The sequence below is a fragment of the Periplaneta americana genome, chromosome 2 (assembly GCF_040183065.1).
Source record: "Periplaneta americana isolate PAMFEO1 chromosome 2, P.americana_PAMFEO1_priV1, whole genome shotgun sequence".
Classification (NCBI taxonomy): domain Eukaryota; kingdom Metazoa; phylum Arthropoda; class Insecta; order Blattodea; family Blattidae; genus Periplaneta; species Periplaneta americana.
This window is the reverse complement of record NC_091118.1, coordinates 116,736,756-116,756,889: the sequence shown is the minus strand read 5'-3', so window position 1 is coordinate 116,756,889 and position 20,134 is coordinate 116,736,756. Positions and strand designations below refer to the sequence as shown.

Here is a 20,134-nt window from a genome sequence, read left to right as displayed (position 1 = left end):
AAAAATGATCTCTCTTCTATACTATTAATATTATTGGGCACAGGTTGCGAATTAACAGGGGGAAGGGGGCTTTTCCCCCCTGTTGGAAAGTTACCCCCTCTCATAAATTCATATTAACATTCCTGCCAGGGATAACTTCTATCCCTCCTCACAAAATATATTTGTTTTAATACAACTGTACTTTATAAAGTATAAAATAAGCAAAGAAAATACATGATGTATTATCATCACCGGCAAGCTGACAATCTTATCTTAAGCCTGCTCATGGATATAATTATTATTAGGCCTATGATCAAGATGCAAGGCTAGCAACTCAATGCAACCAAGCGTTGAGCCGTATCGAATGAGGATAATAATAAATTTTTTGTATGGTATTCTCTATCTAGGATTCTATCCCCCCCACCATCAGAAATCTTAATTCGCACCCTGCTTGGACATACATCCGCAAATTTATAATTCTTGAGGTGTGTCTTATGGTGTTACCGACTATGTCATCTATTATCGGCATAAAGAATTTTGAATATGAATACTTTGTATGCACTGTTTTCTACTATCAGTAAATTTAATTCCATATTTGCATTTCAATGCTTTTCACTTCTGTCATTGTTATTTCTATTGTTTATTTTTTGTGAAGTAGTTTAATTGGTCTACAGAGTTTGGTTGAGAAAGGCCTTGAATTTTCCGCACTATATTATTTTTTTTTAATTTGTCATATAATTATAATGGTATGTATGATGTAACGAACATGTCTCATCATAAATGGTTTCTTCTCTCTCTAAAATGCCTGCTTGTACTGGCTACATCCAGTATTGCTTTCACATCTCCACTCTAACATTTCTGTCTCCTGACCTACACTGTTGGGTACAGTACTTCCTTCGGCACTGCACCTAACCGCATATTTAATAGTGTCATCAGTTAAGCTAGGTCCTTTGTTTTCCCAACAATTAAATCATTGTCTTTAAGAACTAATGTATGTTAGTTAAACTTCTTTTTATAAAGTCTGCAAAGAATTCTGACGTCTCTTTATTTTTTTCCTTTTTGTACTTACTACTTCGTGAAATTACCATGTTGGCAACCCTTATTCTTTACGTCTTATTTCCTTCTGAAAAAATATACGCAAAAACTACTAAGCGCATTAAAGTCCATTAATTGTTTTTATTTTTTGTATGTTTCATAATACCATGTGATGAGAAACTTCATAATTCTCAGTACTAGGTGACCATTTTGTTTGTGGAACGCAAACAGCGGCGCTGTGATCTTTGTTCTTACTCTGTGGAAAAGAGAAAAACATACGTAGTCTGTGATTAGAATAAGAGAGCGATCGTACAGCACAGGCGACGTAACAGCTGCGCGCTGTGTATTAGTACAAGTAACTGCCGTGCCATAAACAATGATCGGGCAATAGGTCTATACAAAAGCAATATTTTATTGTTTATTACTTTTAAACTTATTTTATTAAGCATGTGTTTTGTTTATAGAAATAAAATAAAATAAAATTGAAGTGTTATCAAGTAAAATATCTTTGAGTAGGGTTTCCATATTGAGATTTAAATTTGTTTCACATTCACAGAAAAGAAGGATCCTCATAATTCGCAATTCGAAGTGTATCTGAATCACCAGCTGCAGTATGGTCGCAAAAATCTACATTTCCCAATGGTTGTAGAACTTCCGGACTCAGTTCATTAATTTAAAGTTTACTTGCATCGTACATTAGCGAGAAATTTGATAACAATGTAAAAAAAAAAAAGTTTGCCATTGATCACAAAATCTGTTTATTTTACGCCAGATTTGATGTGTGGCCCACTGTGGACCTTCTCAATTGGCAATACTCAAACGGCGTTATGACACAGACATTTTATCAAGGAAACATAAGTTCAGTCTTTGTGCTGTAATTTCTCTAAACTCTTGGACAGTTTATGATCATGTTAAATGTTTGTGAATCGTTTCATCTGGAAAATATGCTATTTGTCACGGAAAATATAGCATCATTATAAAAATCACCCAATGTCATATGATCTAAATCAGTTAAACTATTTTCTTCTTTAAAACTGAAAGTCAAATAATACTTAAACCACATTTATGCGTTAATATTTTCCAAACACATTATCAATAGAAATATGATTCAAATTGAAAAAATAATCTTAAAGCATAATTTTTTTGGATTACAGATATCTACATTAATTATTTTGAGCAATTAACATGTTCCTGACCTTTCGGGAGATTGAGCAAGAAGCGACATAGTACCTACCGTAATACAGGGTTGTTTCCGACCTCTGATAACGAATTTGAATGACGTCATGTGCATCAGGAATCACACCGACAGCTGAATTGCTGCGAAAGGTGACAGACCATTAGTGAGTGATTTCATAATCAGAGTGCACGGTGTATCATAGTGGCAATGCCCAAGAAAATGGAGCCTTTTTGGGAGGGGTACATAACAACCCTTTCCGATACCAAGTACAGTGAAGTGAAAATCATAGGAGCTTGCAAAAAACCTGATTTCGTTATTTCCAAGAAAGACAGCTTGTGTGTACCTAATAAGACTGGCAAAGCTCGGATGGGATTAATTCCAGAGTGTAAAAAGCAAGCAAATCCACCCCCGTCACAAATCGCCGCACCCCACGAGATGATACAAATTAATTCCATTTGAGCTCTACCAATCTTATAAGCACACAGAAGATGCCGAATAACGAAACCTTGTTTATTGCAGACTTCTTTTATTTTCACTTAACTATACTTGGTATCGGAAAGGGTTATGTACCCCTCCAAAAAAGGTTAGAGTTTCTTGGGAATTTCTGCTGTGAGTCGCCGTGCACTCTGAGATCACTCACTGCTGGTCTGTCACCTCGAGCCACAGTTCAGCTGTCGTGTGACTCCTGATGCACATGATATCATTCAAATTCGTTATCAGAGATCGGAAACAACCCTACTTTGAGGTTGCCATCATGGAATAATATAAGGTCCTCCATATATGATGCTTCTCCACACCACAAGCTCAGCGACATTTCTGTTGTACGTCTCGCACAGTTACAGAAAAATCGGTCCCGTTTCCTCAGTAGTAACTTTAGTTTCTAAGCCCTATGTAGCCGAGAATATGTCTAGAAAAGAACAAATTCAGCTCACCTGTATTACAAGAGATGCTCAAGAGGATGCAACATTATGTGAACGAAAATAATAATAATAATAATAATAATAATAATAATAATAATAATAATAATAATAATGAAGTGAATAGATCAGGTCTCATTTTAAATGTTTTGAATGTTGGCTATTAGTTTCAGGGGAGTATAGATTTATATGAGAATTTAATACAGTATATAATGTAAATAAAAGTATGAGAAGACATTTAAAAATGACGTCAGAAATTCAAGTAAATATACACAATATTGTCTTCAAACTAACTTAAAAGCATGGGTGTAAGATAGTTGTTGAGATCTTAAGATGAAAAAAGACTGGAAACAAGTCGCATAAAATTTCTGGCACCACTATACTCGCATGGGGTTACACTAAAACAAAAATCCTAAGGACAGATTTAAGAAGTCATTTTTCGAGTAAATAATTTAGTTCCAGAAATAAGTGAGCATAACTAGAAATACAATGAGATTGCCATGTGCTAATTTCTTTGGCAAGCATCGGATTTTAAATCTCAAGAAAAGCGTGAACTGGTAGACTCAAATTAAGGTTAAAAGATTAGGGGCCATATTAATACACATTCTTAGCATGGGCTTCCGGTGGATGATCAGCGAACTAACGTTTTTCTTATTCATAAACCAGTGTTAGCGATATGATGTGGTATGAATCCTGTACAAGTAATCAGTCGATAGCCGGGGCTAGTTTAGCACGCTCGTAGCGCGGGCTAGCGAAATGTCTATGCATAGCACCATACATGTTTCGCTTCGAACAGGTCTTCTAAGGAGATTAGGGGTGCTATTCATAGATATTTCGCTAGCTTGCGCTACGAGCGTGCTAAACTAGCCCCGGCTATCGACTGGTTACTTGTACAGGATTCATATATATCATATCATACATATCATATTATATCGCTAACACTGGTTTATGAATACGAGAAACGTTAGTTCACTGATCATCCACCGGAAGCCCGCGCTAAAAATGTCTATGAATATGGCCCTAAATGTTTCGCTCCGAACAGGTCTTCTAAGGAGACGATTAAGCAATTACTCCGTAAAACTTAAGCTATAGCTCTAAGACCGTTCGGAATATAAGTAAAACAACATCGATACAAAGTATTAGTAGATTGTTACTAATGATAGGCGTATGTGTATCACGAATTATGAAACAATGTCCAGACAGATAGATATATTTGCAGTTTGTGAAAAACTAGAACTTTTCAGAATTTTCATTTTAATCTTTTAGGCCTACACAAACATTATGTGCAATGCATCTTGCAGAATGGCTTAGAAATAAACTTAACTTTCTTTCCACTACTGTATGTATGTGAATAATTCTAGGATGGTTCTGTGAAAATATTATAATTCTTCAACACCTGAAGTACTGAGGCCGCCCAGTGTATTGAGAACATGTACTTAACAAACAAAAGTTGCATATTTCTAGTTTTTTAAATCGTCTAATATTGTGTAATTCAAGAGTGTGATTCCAAAACGCGTTAAATCCAATTTTATGAAAGGACTGGGTTAGTTTTGTTATCCACCGGTCTACGGACTGAGCGAATTTTCAACTGATATGGACAATAACACAAACTTTTAGACAGAGATTGGCATTGTTTTGGAATAATACAAGCTTAAATATAATTATAGATGTCTCAAACGTAATCATATAATATGTAGAAATCATAAAAATGGCCAAATGGACTGAGATAGTTTTGGAATCACACTCTTCAATTGCAGTCATAACCTATACTGCTGAAGAATTCGAAAGTTAATATCAGCGTTACAAGTTTTACTATTTAAATTTAGTAAGGAAGAGCTTAAGATTAAATATTTTAAATTTAGTTTCTTATGTCAAAATACGTTTCCAAACCCCTGAAAAATGACATTTCATTTACCTCATATTATAACCATAGTTATCTACAGGGGCGGCCGGTACTTATGTGCTCATGTGCTACAGCACATAATAAAACCTCAAAAATATTTGTTTAATTTAAATAGTTACCGTATGTTTCCATTCTATATTGTTAAAGCATTTGAATCGTCCGCCTTGACACGTTTCATCATTCACCCTCCACTGTAGTGCGAGATGTGCTAAGCACAGGAAAGATTCGACATGGAGAAATGCGCGTGCTTGAGTTGCCCTTTTCACTTCCCCGCAAGCACCGAAAACCTCATCAAACTGCTGTCCCTTCTGTGCTCACCAAAGAGTAGCCAGAACAGAATAGCCAACTTATGTATTTAGTACCTAAAACTTCATTTATTAAAAATGTATTTAAATATGAAACATTTATTTTTTGTATTAGACATGTGGTTTTTATCCATCGTTTTCAATTCTTCTAGTTCATAAAATTAGACATATATCCAGGTTGATGGCACTTAAGTGTGCTTAAATGCGATAGGCTCATGTTGGTAGATTTACTGGCATGTAAAAGAACTCCTGCGGGACAAAATTCCGGCACACTGGCGATGCTGATATAACCTCGGCAGTTGCGAGCGTCGTTAAATAAAACATAACATTTTTCAATACTAAGGTGATAGATAAGTTTGCCAACAGGAGGAAAAATGGACGTTAATTTTAGTTATTAGGATGAGTGCTATTATTATTATTATTATTATTATTATTATTATTACTATTACTATTACTATTCTTGTTGTAGTAGCACATACGTTTAAAAAGTCACGAGCCGCCACTGGTTATCTATCAGTCCGCTTGAGAGTCGTTAGGATTTAATGTTATGTTGATGATCCGCGGTGCGTTTTTAATTTTCAAAAAAAGACCGCAGTCACATGGGCTTATATCTGGTAAATTCGGTGAATATTCGAAGACTTCCACTTTTCTAATAGACGGATCATCGTTTCGGCCACAACTTCTAATCACTAAATTGTGCACCAATATGCCTGGATTAAATTCCAAATCTCTCCGCAGTGCATTTGAAGAGAAGGCATGTCACTGTTGATAGTGATTCGTCCGTCGGATGGGGACGTTAAGCCTGGCGGCCCCCTTGGTGCTATTCGACAGGAGTAGGCTACGTGCCGGCACCAGGTTGCCCCTTCTCTCTTCCTCACCATCATCCTCACCCATTTTCTACTCTACATTTACACGAACACTTATACATACACTCATCAGTACAAGACATAATTCTTTACAGATACATATCATGTATAACGTGGCCCGCCGAAGTGGTGTGCAACTTGAAAATGGGTCACAGTCCTGTCATCTATCCGCAGTAGCGGAACCCGAATCACATACAGTGAAGTGGATAGACATTAGACACACACACTTGTTTCGGCCACATTACAACGAAAGTTATCGTGTAACCTGTAACACAACAGCCTCAACTCGAGACACGGTCAATTAAGACGTTTTGTTCGACGGAAATTATGTATTCCAAGAGTACAGAGTAATCAACTGTAGTTTTCTGTTAACGCTGTTCTTGCATAGATAACTGTTCTTAAATATTATACCTACTTAATAAAATCCCTTAATGTTATAAATATACAACCCCTTACCATAAAATTAATTATCAAATGTAAAGATAATTTCGGTCAATTTTAAAATTTCTATTTAATTTTTCTCAAAAGCATTTTTTGACATTAACGCTATTATTGCACCAGTTCCTCAATTATAACACACAATAATCCTTGCTTTCAGTGCATCCTGCTTTGCTCGGTAGCTTTGTAGGCGAGGTAATTCTAATGTTTTTTAACATGGACTTAAATGAGCGTAGTTATGTGTCACTCATTGTGATGCAATTGAGAAAGACATTGCGTTCATTACGTTCCAGATGCAGTCTGGCTATTTCCATGAGCTGTCAAGTTTTAACTGCTTCAAGACTGTGTGGTATTCAACGAGTGTAAAATTGTCTCATTTTTAATTTCTGCTTTAATAATAATTGTATGGACAGTCCACTTTGCAATACCAAGTCTTTCCGAGAGTTCCACACATGTTCAGCATCTGCCTTTATCCAGAAAATGTCTTCCAGCCGCAACATAGACTTCATTTGTAGCAATGGGTCAATTATCGCCCTGTTACGTATGGTGGATCTTCTCCCTTTCGAAGGGCAACAGTCCGATATCACAGAGAATCCTGTTGTGAATTTTTTGTAATGCCCCAAAACGTCGAATTTTAATTCTGTCTCGAGCAGCATGAATTTGTAAGAGGCATCGTTGTTAGTACCCACTTACTGAATATCCTTTTAGAAGAGTATTGCTACTGAGGATGGAAGCCGACGAAATTACTAATAAATGTATGATATTTTTTTAATAATAATTACTATATTGCATACTACTTGTACTAGATTTAGATTATATTGCATTGAAATCATCGGCCCGCTTCGACAACACTTTCTGGCTTGTTGAGGCGTTTCGTCGATTCACATAGGCTAATGAATGTGTGGTGTTGTGATTAATTATCTATTTCTTAACCCTTTCTGACCTGAATTTTTACATACATTATGATTTTCTATAATTGTGGGTGCACAAGGTCATAGAGACACCATGGAAAAACAATAAAACTAAGCAATCCTCTTCCTAATAACAGCTGGCCAAGGAACTGGTGGGTGCTGCACTCTATCCGTACAGAACGAAACTACTTCTGAGGATATCAAACGGAAGTATCAGGCAAATCATGAGCCAGAGATTACAGAAATGTTAGTGATTCCAAATGGACTCTCGAGCGGAATGATTAAAAAAACTAGGTCTACCTGTACTACTTTCCATAATGTCTAACAGGGGATGCAAACATTCCCAGGAGACTGAGGGAGAATAATTGCTATTCAACCAACGGCAGAGGTCACATTTCAGACTTATCTTGAAGTCTGACGGAGGTATAATTCTTCAGGCCGCCCAACTTCAAGATAAGAGTGGGATGTGACTTCTGGCATTGGTTGAACGGCAAATATCCTTCTCCCTCTGCCTGGCGGCAATGTTTACATCTCCTGTCAGACATTATGGAACGAAGTATAGTCAGTTGTCATAGCTAGCTGTAGCGGCCTCCAAGAACAGGTTTCCTTTTCATATTCTGTTAGAAAAAAAACTTCGGAATGCCATGTTTTTCATAATGTGCTTACAACAGTGAAAATATTTTAACCTCCCATTTGAATAGTTTTCCTTCTTTCTCTTCAGTACGTTCTCGTTTGGAATATAGGAAGTATGAAGTTAGGCCACCGGCGTAGCTCAGTCGGCTAAGGCCGATCCGAAGTTGCGTTCGGGCTCGGGTTCGATTCCCGCTTGGACTGATTACCTGGTTGGGTTTTTCCGAGGTTTTCCCCAACCGTAAGTCAAATGTCAGGTAATCTATGGCGAATCCTCGGCCTCATCTCGCCAAATATCATCTCGCTATCACCAATTTCATCGACGCTAAATAACCTAGTAGTTGATAGAATGTCGTTAAATAACCAAGTAAATAAAAAGTATGAAGTTATGTGGCGGGAAATTTAAATTGTTTTCATTTTAATTCAACCGTATCAGTTGTGACTCGACCGCCGTGGCATGCATGCATAGCAAAAATAGCCTATGTACAGTGTGGAACGTAATTGTTGAGCGGGCGAAAATGTTTCCAGATCTGTACCGCGATTCGTAAGAGGCTATAGTTTTAATTCCATCTCAGCAAAGATGAATGTAGTGTTTAAACAGAAAAGAGAAGCGAATATCTCAACATAATATGACCGAAAACTTTCGGCTCGGAGAATGCGCAGTGTGACACTCTTTGACTTAGAAAAAAACTCGAGTCGCTCTACTCTTATGTCTCTCATTGTACAGTAGTGGCAAAAAAAAAAAACCGGACCGATCCTTATAGCTGATTTCAGAGCCTTGTTCACTCCAGAGCACGATAGACTGGTAACTAAGACTTTCGTGGTTCGATTCCTGCCTGGGAAGGAAACTTTTTTTTGTTCCTTATTCAAATTTATTCGCAATACTTTTCGATTGCTGGTGAAATTCATGTTCTGGGAATAATAAGTTAATTAAGTAGCAAAATATCGCTGCAATAGAAAAGTATTGGGAATAAATTTGAATAAGGAACAAAAAAAAAAAGTTTTCTTCCCAGGCAGGATTCGAACCACGAAAGTCTTAGTTACCAGTTTATCGTGCTCTGGAGTGAACAAGGCTCTGAAATCAGCTACAAGGGTCGGTCCGGTTTTTTCCCCCCCCCCATTACTGTACATTATTATGTGGTCGCATCACTACGGGGATTGCAGTGTAATATGGTTATCGCACAGAGAGCGATATAAAACGTAATGTGTAATACAGTTGAGTCGACCGCCGCCGTACTGAGTGGATGTGTCACGATTGTTTTTAGGATGCTTTTGTGTGCTGTGATGCTGTTACAACTACTTTAATAAACACGAGTAGCATGATGCTATATTGTTTATGCATGTTTTTTCGCTACCCTACCATATCCTACCTGACTAGTACATCTACTACCCTTTCAGTTAGACATGCACATACTCTGCTCTTTGAAATAGCATGATGCTGTGTCGTTTATGGATGTTTGATCCCTATCCTATTCTACCCTACTAGTACACATAACTTGCCCTTCCTTTTGCATATTTAAAAATTCCGAATCGCGCCCGCATTCTCACAAAAATAAATAGTTACCATGACTTATGCCCCAGCTCTCTATTATTATTAGCTTACGGGATCCTGAAGAAAATAGATATGAACTGAAATAAACGAGGCTGTTTGAAACCTTCATGTGAAACGAGTCAGTCGGGATAGGAGAAGAAATGTCGGAAGGAAGTCGAATAGGAAGAGGAGTACGACAAGAATGTCCTTTATCACCTACCCTTTTCAACATCTAAGTTACTTTGAGGATTTAATGAAGAACTGTTTTCAGAACATGGGAGGGATGATAGTAGGAGGAAGAATAAAGTGCATAAGATTTGCTGATGATACGGCGTTGTTACCAGAAGAGGAGATGATACTAAGGGACATGCTACTGGAGCTAAATGACAGCTGTGAGCATTATGGGATGAATATAATTGCAAACAAGACGAACATCATGGTTATCGGAAGAAAAGCGAATAGGATAAACGTGCGAATTCAAAACGAGGCAGTAGAACAAGTGGACAGCTTCAAATTCTTGGGGTGTACTACTGTATAAGCAGTAACATGAGCTGCTGCCAGGAAGTCAGAAGCAAAGGAAGCTTTTAATAGAAAAAGGCATCTTTTACAGACTCGTAGAAAAAGGAATAAGGAAAAGACCAGTGAAGTGCTTTGTGTGGAGTGTGGCATTGTATGGGACAGAAACATGAATGTTACGACGAAGTGACGAGAAGTGATTAGAAGCATTTAAAATGTGGATCTGGAGAAGTGGAACGTGTGAAAGGGTCAGACAGAATAAGAAAGGATCTAAGTAAAGATTAATTTTTAATTTTTGGTCCTATAGAATATATCTGTTGTCACCATATAAGAAATGAAGCTGTATTGGAAAGAGTAGATGAAGAAAGTGTGATGCTGAAACTGTTCAAGAAGAGAAAAAAAAAATTGACTGGGACACTGGCTAATGAATGAATGCACTGGAAGGAATTATAAACGTAAGAAAAGTTCGAGGCAGAAGAATATATCAGATGATAGACGATATTAAGATATATGAATCATATGCGAAGACGAAGGTGGAAAATAGGAAATATTGTAGAATGTTGGGTTTACTGTAAAAGATCTGTCCTTGGGCAGAACACTCTCAATGAATTAATGATATACAATACATATACACAAAAAAAAATATCAAGCTTCAAACTTTTTCTGAAGTTCCTTCAATGGAACGGTGACAGTGGAGTGAGACAAGTGACCAACAGGCTTGGAGCTCACGTAAATTCTTCCACACAGCCCATAATTCCCTTGCAAGGACACGCTATTTTGTAAATTTTAATTCTTTCTTCTATTTCCTTATTGATTGATTAATTAATTCATAATATTCAATTTTATTGTTTCTAACAGTTCCTTTCTTTATTGTTGCATACACAAGGTGTAATTTGGCGTATTTGAAGTATTTCAGAATAGTTATTTATGTAACTATTTTCTTGTAAATTTTTTCCAAATGATAGATGGGATTATATTACTATAATTTATTATTATTATTGTTATTATTATTATTATTATTATTAGTCCATGTATTGTGGGTCCCTATCACCACGGCATGGCGCGTCCTTAGGTTGTGGGTAGAGGAGACTGCCTCCAGATATGGAGGGTAGCTGCGAATATATTGAATAAGCAGTCGGCTGATAAGGGGTGGTCCTCCAGCTTGGGGGTTGGGCGAAGGGCTAACAACCCATCACCGTAAAAAAACAGCTTGTTACGAATCCATACAATAAGGTTTGAGATGGGCAAGGCATGTAGCATGTATGGGCGAATCCAGAAATGCATATAGTGTGTTAGTTGGGAGACCGGAGGGAAAAAGACCTTTGGAGAGGCCGAGACGTAGATGGGAGGATAATATTAAAATGGATTTGAGTGAGGTAGGATATGATGATAGAGGCTGGATTAATCTTGCATAGGATAGGGACCGATGGCAGGCTTACAGTATGTGAGGGCGGCAATGAACCTGTGGGTTCATTAAAAGCCATTTGTAAGTATTATTATTATTATTATTATTATTATTATTATTATTATTGTAGATAATGTATTTATACTCGTAAGTTTTTTTATTGTACGTCTTTATTTATTTATTTTTTTGCATGTCTGTTTTGGTAGACTGATTTAATGGAATACAATGATTTTCAAGCCAAAAGATGTAGCCTACATATTCAGTACCTCATAATCCACTTTCAGGTAATGACTGTTTCTTATTATCGTTTTGAGTTGGATTTGTTGCGGCTGGAGTGGCGTGTGGGTTTTGCATATTATTAGCTTCAGTCGGTCTCGAATCTCACTCTGTTACACGGTGTCTGTTTTTGTATTGCTCTGTACTAATTCATTGTCCGCCTTCACCGAGTTTCGCGGCCTCTACGCCCCCCCCACCCACACTTGTTTGCGGGACTCCTTTGATTGCTCGGTCGACTTGTTGGGCTTCTTTTGACGTCAGAGTCTTCTTGATTGCTAGAGTCTATACGAGGACTGTGGTTCGATTCCTGCATACAAACTGCTGTCCTTCAGCACTTGAGTTGTAATTCAGTTTCATAGTTTTTGGTGAATGGCGCATATTGATATGTTAGCAATCTTTTCATGACAATGTCGGAATGATACAGCAGTAATGTAGAAGTTGGAAAATAAGATAGCAGAGCATACCCAGTTCCGCCCCGTCGCGGTGCGCATAGTGTTGTGCGATCTAATGAGAGACAGAAAACAATCTGGAGAACTACAGTGTCATGTGCAGAATAAACTGATGATAGAGAACTGGTCACATGATATAACTAGGGCTCGAAATGGACGTTTTCACGAACCGAAATGCTCTGCTGTTTTTTCTCTGTAGATATAGTGACGTCGATGACGACAACGTCGGAATGTATGACCAATTAGAGTGGTCGTCAGCACTCGCTGAAATGAGCAATGGGTAAGCGGAGCAACTTGATTTGCCCCGTCGTTTAGCAGGAAGAGGTAGAGAGCTTATCCGCTAGCATCCACGAATGCACGCTGGTGCTGTAAGAGACCTGCGGGTAGAACCACTCGTACGAACAGCAGACGAATAATTGTGGGACAGAGTACTAGATGCATGGGAGGAGGTGGCCACGGATGTAGACCTATTTCATAATCTTGTGTGCTCCATGCCGCGCAGAATGAGTGCAGTTGTTGATGCAGGTGTTTGTCCCTACACAGGCCTTTTTTTTTTTTTTTTTTTTTTTGGTTTATATATGTTTTTGCATAATTTTTGTTTATTTATATTTGATGTGCTTCTGATTTTTGAGGAAGCAAATAAACCATTAATTTTGTATACAGGCCTAATAATAGCCCACGAATGATGGGCTATAATATTTTTGCAAAACTTTCATAAACAAGTTTATTAACAAATCCCACTAACACTTAAATAATTTCAAGGGAAAAATTGTTCCGGGACCAGGTATCGAACCCGGGACCTTTTGGTTTAACGTACCAACGTTCTACCAACTGAGCTACCCGGGAACTCTACGCTGAGTGCACACTAACTCTGTGTGACTTAAATTGTGGTTTTATGTTAACGAACAGTGACACAGAGTTAGTGTGCACTCAATGTTGGTTGCTTGACGGTTGTCAGCCCACTTTGAGGTCTGTGGATATAGAGGGAAAAATTGGATCGGTGTCTGATAGAGTTCCCGGGTAGCTCAGTTAGTAGAGCGTTGGTACGTTAAACCAAAGGTCCCGGGTTCGATACCTGGCCCGGAACAATTTTTCCCTTGAAATTATTCAAATCAACTTTACAGGGAGTTATACCTGAAAGCTTGATTTGCCCACTAACACTTGTCATTAAAAATATGAAATAATAAATAAAATAACAACCCTGTCGGGAAGCGAACTTATAAATCTCTAGTTCGGAAATCAGAAACCTTACCCTTACGCTACACCACCTCGTAACACTTGCTGCATTGTAGAATAATCAATATAAAAGAATCAACCGGAACAAACATCACAGCATTGCTTTCGAACGCAATGGGTTTACTCGTGTGAACCTGACTTAAAAACTTCACATTTAAACTACAAAGTGTCAGCCCATTGTTTTTGAAGCCAATTGTAAATGCCAATCCTTGCCCAATTCTTCAACAGTTCCCACCCTACGATATTCATATTCATATTTATTATCATCATACGGTTTTCAGGTAGTGGTTTCCCTCACATTTCTACATACAGTCCACCACTACCCTTGATTACATTCAATCACATATCCTAATATATTTCTCCTATCATCTTTATCTCCCCATATCTTCCAATTACCTAAAGTTAAACCCTATTTCTGTCTATTTCTTCCTCCACCCTTTCTGATGTACAGTATCAACTCTTCACCTTTTTTATCTTCCCTCAATCCCATTCCCGAATACTATGCAATACTGTCTACCTTTCTTTTACATACAAACATTCTCGTCTACATCTACTCATCCATCTCTATTACTATCATTGTCATCTTTCATTACTGTTATCCCTAATTTTCTGTTTATCTTAAATTCTTCTTACCCCTACGATATAAGTAAACATAATCCTCTTTATTCGTATTGTTATACACTAGTTTTTTTATTTTGATAAGGTGGTAGACAGAGATGTAGCAGCATGTATACCTTCCCTCTTTGTGTGTACAAGGAGACACGAACACCAGTATGCTAGGATCTATCTTTATCAATATATCTGAAAATATTGTGTCGCTAAAATACAAACCGTAAATTGCTTTTATTATAACATTTTACGTGTTTTTTTCGCTAAACATAATAAGAGAGTTAAAATTAGTATTTATCTTTTTTCTTATTCTCTTGTTCTTTTCGTTATGCCCTTCTGTATCTTTCTCGAGCCTCTTTAAATGTTATCCAACTTCCACACTGTCTTCCATGTTTTTTTTTATACAGCAACCTGTAAGCAGGGTGTGAATTAAAATTTCTGATGAGGGGAGATAGAATCCTAGACAGAGAATACCACACATAAAATTATTATTATCCTCAATCGATTACGGCTCAACGCTTGGTCGCACTAAGATGCTTGTCTTGCATCTTGATCATAATAATAATTATATTCATGAACAGGCTTAAGATAAGATGTGTAATTCCTAAGTTATTGATTGTTGTCAGCTTGCCGGTGATGATAATATATCATTATTATTTTCTTTGCATACGAGTACTTTATGAAGTACATATACTCGTGTTAAAACAATATTATATTTTGTGAGGGGGGATAGAAGTTATTCCTGGCAGGGATGTTAATATGAATTTATGAGAGGGGGATAACTTTCCAACAAGGGGGAAATCCCCTCATCCCCACCCCCGTTAATTCGCACCCTGCCTGTATGCTGCGGTACGTGAGCAGTTTATACCAGCCTCAAACAATTTTATAGAAGAATAACTCTTACCACACTCCGTCTAGCTGTAAATACAAATTCAACAATGAATTCTAATTAAATACAGCTGGTATTAACATTTACATAAAGAACGGATAGGAATTCCTTCTCGTATTCGTGAAAATGGACATTTCGTGGTTTGATTCGACCAAGGAGCTGGAGTATTCATATTTTGCACCTACACCATAAATTCACGCTCGATTTAGACTGGGTAACAACGGAATTGCAACAAATAAGAGCCATAGCATAGGGTTCCCATATGTCCCGTAAAATAGGGATCGTCCCGTTTTTCGCTAATTCGTCCCGTTGTCCCGAGAAAAGTCTTCGGAACAGCTTTCCGTCTCATATTTTAGAGTTCTAAACTGAGAAAAAATGGAAAAGTTACAATGTCTGTTCTGCATTACAAATTACAAACATAGCACATCATTACATTGTAGATGGACTATTGTCAAACAATTATTGTGAGTTATTATAATTTCTGAAGGCGAGTGATGGCAACACCAAACGTTTAGATGAAGTCTGGGTGGATCTTTTTAAAAGTGCTGAAGGAGAACTCTCAAATTTGAAGAGGGTATTGGAGTCCATTATGTGTATCCCTGGAACAAATGTGTGTCGAAAGATTATTTTCTCGCATGAACGCTCTATAGACTGATGAGAAAAATAAATTGTCTGTAAAAACAGTAAAATCAGAGTTTGTTGTAAAATCATTCTTCAGTGAGGATTGTGTTGTTTTTCATACATGATTCTTAAAAATAAATAATTGTTAAGTGAAATTAATTCTTCAGATAAATATTGCAAGGGCAACGTGGATTGATTTATAAAAATATTGTCGGTGAGTAATGTATTTTGTAGCTATTTCTTTAATAACTTAGTAGAAACAATTTGAAGCCAACTTACATAAAGAAGCTTAAACTTAATACAAATATGCTCCCTAAAAATTTTGTTTACTATTTGTTTACTTACTCTTAAGTCATTGACTGAAAAAAAATATATATATATTTGTCCATTAAAGATCTCTTTAAGACTTACCTGAAAAAAAAACAAAATTAATTGTAAAATTACTTACTCATAGTTAGTCAAGTGTTTGTGTAGTGAACTTTACTTTACACACACTTTGAAAGATTGGCATATTTGATGGGTGCGCATACTAAACTAACTTAGTGAAAACTGATGAGTGTTCCGTATTTTTTTCCAGTATATCTGAAAACCTTATCGTAGCATGATGTAGCGCACTCTCAAACTAATTTAGGATCGCGAGTGGACTTATCGCGTTTTGAAACGATGCTCATTTATTTCTTCACTCGATTTCTGTAGTGCTAAATCAAATGTAGCGCCCTCTGCACTCATCATTTCTTAATGCATCTCTGCTCACGCGTTCGTTATGCAATCGGCAGTGAAATAACTGTAAATGAAACAAAAGACGAACATGGAAATTAGTTGTGATAGCGGGAGACATGAAGGCGACACGCAGCCGGGACGTGCGGTACGAGCCCTGCAACTCCACTGAGGTACGAGAGAGCAGCTACGTGATAACAATCGACCCCAATTCGTTATTTTACTATCCTCAGATTTGCAGTTGTTACAAAGCATGTGAAGGTGCGGGTAAATTATTTAATAGATCTACATTATGGAAAAAGTTTGATATTAAATTCGGATTTGTGTTTACCTTATTAGATTGATTGTTCTTATTTTCATGGGTTTTTTATTTGTTTTATAAATATGAAGTAGTGTATTGAAGTGAAATTAATCAACAGCGATACAGCATGGTTATTTAAAGCTTTTATGTTGGCTATTTTTCTTATGTTGACAGTTATTGTTAGGGTCTATCATTTCTTAGATTTTTCGACTTAATATTCTAGCTATTTATCCCGGAGACCTGTGCTTGATTCCTGGCAGGAAAGTAAGCAATCGTTATTGTTTTCCTACCCATAGGGGCTGGATGTATGTATCTGTGTTTATAAGAGATTACTCTCACCCACAGGGGCAGGATGGGCAGTGTGATTCTGGAGGTATAGTAAATATTTAGAGGGCGGTAATATGGAATGTTCTGTGTAAAAAGTTCATGTAAATATGTGTCCAATTTGCAATGGGTGTGAAGTTACAGCTATTTGAATGTTACTCATAACAAGTTTTAAAAATGCTATGGAAGAACGACAAATAACCATTTCATTGACTACGTACAAAGGAATAGTAAGTGCCGCTCTTCTGAGATTGTCTAAGGGCAGCACTGCTCATAACGAGTACAAAACAGCTGTTTTATAATTATTCTGGACTGGTTCCTATATCTTACTTCTATCCATCTTTGTCTGTGGGGATGGGTGAAAGGCGAAGTGTACAAAATCAAAGTAGCTTTCTGTAAACACAAGGGAAGAATTCGGTCACTTGCATTATGAATAATGCTGCCCTCATAAAAGAACGACAAAACAACATCAGGAAGACAACACTTAAGGCTGGTTCACAATAAACCGGGAACGAGAACCAGAATGAAAACGAGAAGCAAAGGACGTGAATATGAAAATTTTTTATTCACAATAAACCGAGAACATAGACGACTATGCATATCGATATGCATGTCAATAACGATATGTAAAGTCGATATTACGCATTCTGATGTTATTTGTGTATAATTGACCAATGGCGTTCTCTCATGAGTGCAAGGCAGCCAACATAAACACAGGTTAACCAACTTCGAAATTTCAACTGAAACATTTCATTAGGTACGGTACTATAAATATGCCTATGCATCTTTATTATCACAACTTACTTTAAGTCTACCATAACGTAAAATAATTAGAGAAGAAATATTTGTAATAGAACAAAAATGAACACAACAGTAGTTATTGAATTGAAGCATGAATATGTAGTGTGTAATACAACCAATACAGTAATAAAATATGATTCACTTACGATCGGTGTTCAAAGATGCAGCTATTGAAAGCCACATATTCTCCTTCATTTTCTCATCTTTATACGAGGCGCGCCGCTTATCGTAAACGTGAGGATTTTCCTCAACACTCAATATTAGAATCTCATCAAATAAAACTGGCTCCATGATGCACAGCACAGAACAAAATAATGCATAGGTTATGTCACGGTCTTCTTGCTACAAAATATATGACGACAAAATAGCTTTTAGATGGCAATAGAATGAATCTAGTGGGCCGTGATCGGAAACGTGAACGCCAAAGTTGAAACTTGGCCAATTCTCCGTTCCCGATCCTGGGCTCGGCAAGCTTTTCGTTAATTGTGAATGCTCACATTTAAATGTACACATTTTAACAATTTTACCGTTTTCGTTTTCATTCCGATTCTCGTTTCCGGTTTATTGTGAACCAGCCTTTACTGTTGTCAGCAGAGTGGAAAAATGTATTGAAACCGGCTGTGAAATTTTTTAACCATATTACTTTGAACTGTTTTAGTGTATTGAATATTAATATTTAATATAAATAAGCATGTAATCATTAAGCCATTTGTCTTTTCTTCTTGACACTTGTAATGCTAATGTTAACATTCCAACAGCTGTATCTCTACACTCATTGAAAATTGGATATATGTTAACGTGAACTTTTCACTGAGAATAATCCAAAACCCTACGACCACCCCTAAAATATTTACTGTCTCTTAGCTTGCGTTTATAAGAAATTATCTTCCATCCACAGGGGCTGGATATATGTCCCGTAACTTGTATTTATTGAGTGTTGTTTTAAGAGGTGATATTTTTACATACTGGCTATGCAATCAAAAAGTTTTGCTACTTGTGTATATAGGCTACAATTCTAGCTCAATATCCTGACTAAAGTGAGGCCGAAACGGACCAAAGCGCCTAATCCTTGATGGAAGATAAATTTTGATGACGGTAACAATTCGTTTGGGAGAAGTAGCTGGCGGACAGTCGAAGTATGCGCTGTGTATTTTTTTCCTTTTTTTGTAGATTATTTTACGACACTTTATTAACATCTTAGGTTATTTAGCGTCTGAATGAGATGAAGGTGATAATGCCGGTGAAAGGAGTCCGCAGTCCAGCACCGAAAATTACCCAGAATTTGCTCATATTGGATTGACGGAAAACCGCGGACAAAACCTCAACCAGGTAACTTGCCCCGATCGGGAATCAAAACCGGGCCACCTGGTTTCGCGGCCAGACGCGCCGTTACTCCACAGGTGTGGACTGCGCTGTGTAAAAGTCGCTATCTAGTTAATCTTAATATTACTTATCAATTTTAGTGACTAGAGTTGTGTTGCCATGGTACACTCAAGCCACAATCGAGTCCAGCTTACTGCATGAACTTCAATCTGTTGCGAAGTGTGATTTCCTGTACCTATTTCCTTACGGAACGTACAATGTGCTGACCTTACGTGTGTCCTCCTGTGAGTTCGAAAAAAAATGCACTCGATACACACGTTTCTGACGAAATGCTAACCACATTATTCGTCAACACTTTCATTTCGACAGTTCATTGACTGCTCCGTGGCACCAGAAGTATCATCGTGCATCACAACATGACACGTTATTCAAATAAGCGATAAGTCAAAATTGTATCACAGAAAAAAAAAAAAAAAAAAAAAAAAAAAAAAAAAAAAAAAAAAAAAAAAAAAAAAAAAACCACTGGTTGATAGCATATCATGCGATTTCGCGAAGGGCGGCCCACTTGAAACCTGCTCACGAGCACATGTTCACTCTAGAGTCAAGTGTGTCCTATATAACGAATACGTTGCCATGTGGGCATGACGCAACGTCGTCGTCTGATACAGAAGTCTAATAATTACCTAAAGATAAAAGTTCACTTTCTTCGCTGAGTACACCACAGCCGCTACAACGAAACACAAGTATGCATTTCAAGTCTCTAAAAACGTTTTCAGTATTATGATATAGGCCTATTCGTGATGGAATTTTTGGTAACTATAAATAAAGATATCGCCATCTTCACCACCATTTTCATCATCGTCATCCTCGCTATCTCCGCCGTCATATGTTCATCGCCATTACCATGGATGGGCAATTCGTGCTCACAAAGTGCTACAAAAACTTGAAAGAGAGAAAGGCAGACGGAGCCAGCCG

At 37.3% G+C, this 20,134-nt stretch overlaps 1 protein-coding gene across 5 annotated transcripts in view; it reads left to right on the top strand.

The window, feature by feature from the left end:
* LOC138694541 (organic cation transporter protein) overlaps positions 1-20,134 on the top strand; it is a 146,745-nt gene that overhangs the window by 35,719 nt on the left and 90,892 nt on the right. Inside the window, exon 1 of one of the 5 annotated variants that reach the window (XM_069818369.1) lies at positions 16,515-16,583. The exons of the other annotated variants lie outside the window; for them this stretch is intronic. Within the exon in view, the coding sequence (XP_069674470.1) occupies positions 16,530-16,583 (54 nt within the window). The 5' untranslated portion in view covers positions 16,515-16,529. Of the gene's footprint in view, positions 1-16,514; positions 16,584-20,134 lie in introns of those variants that run through there. 5 annotated transcript variants of the gene reach the window in all.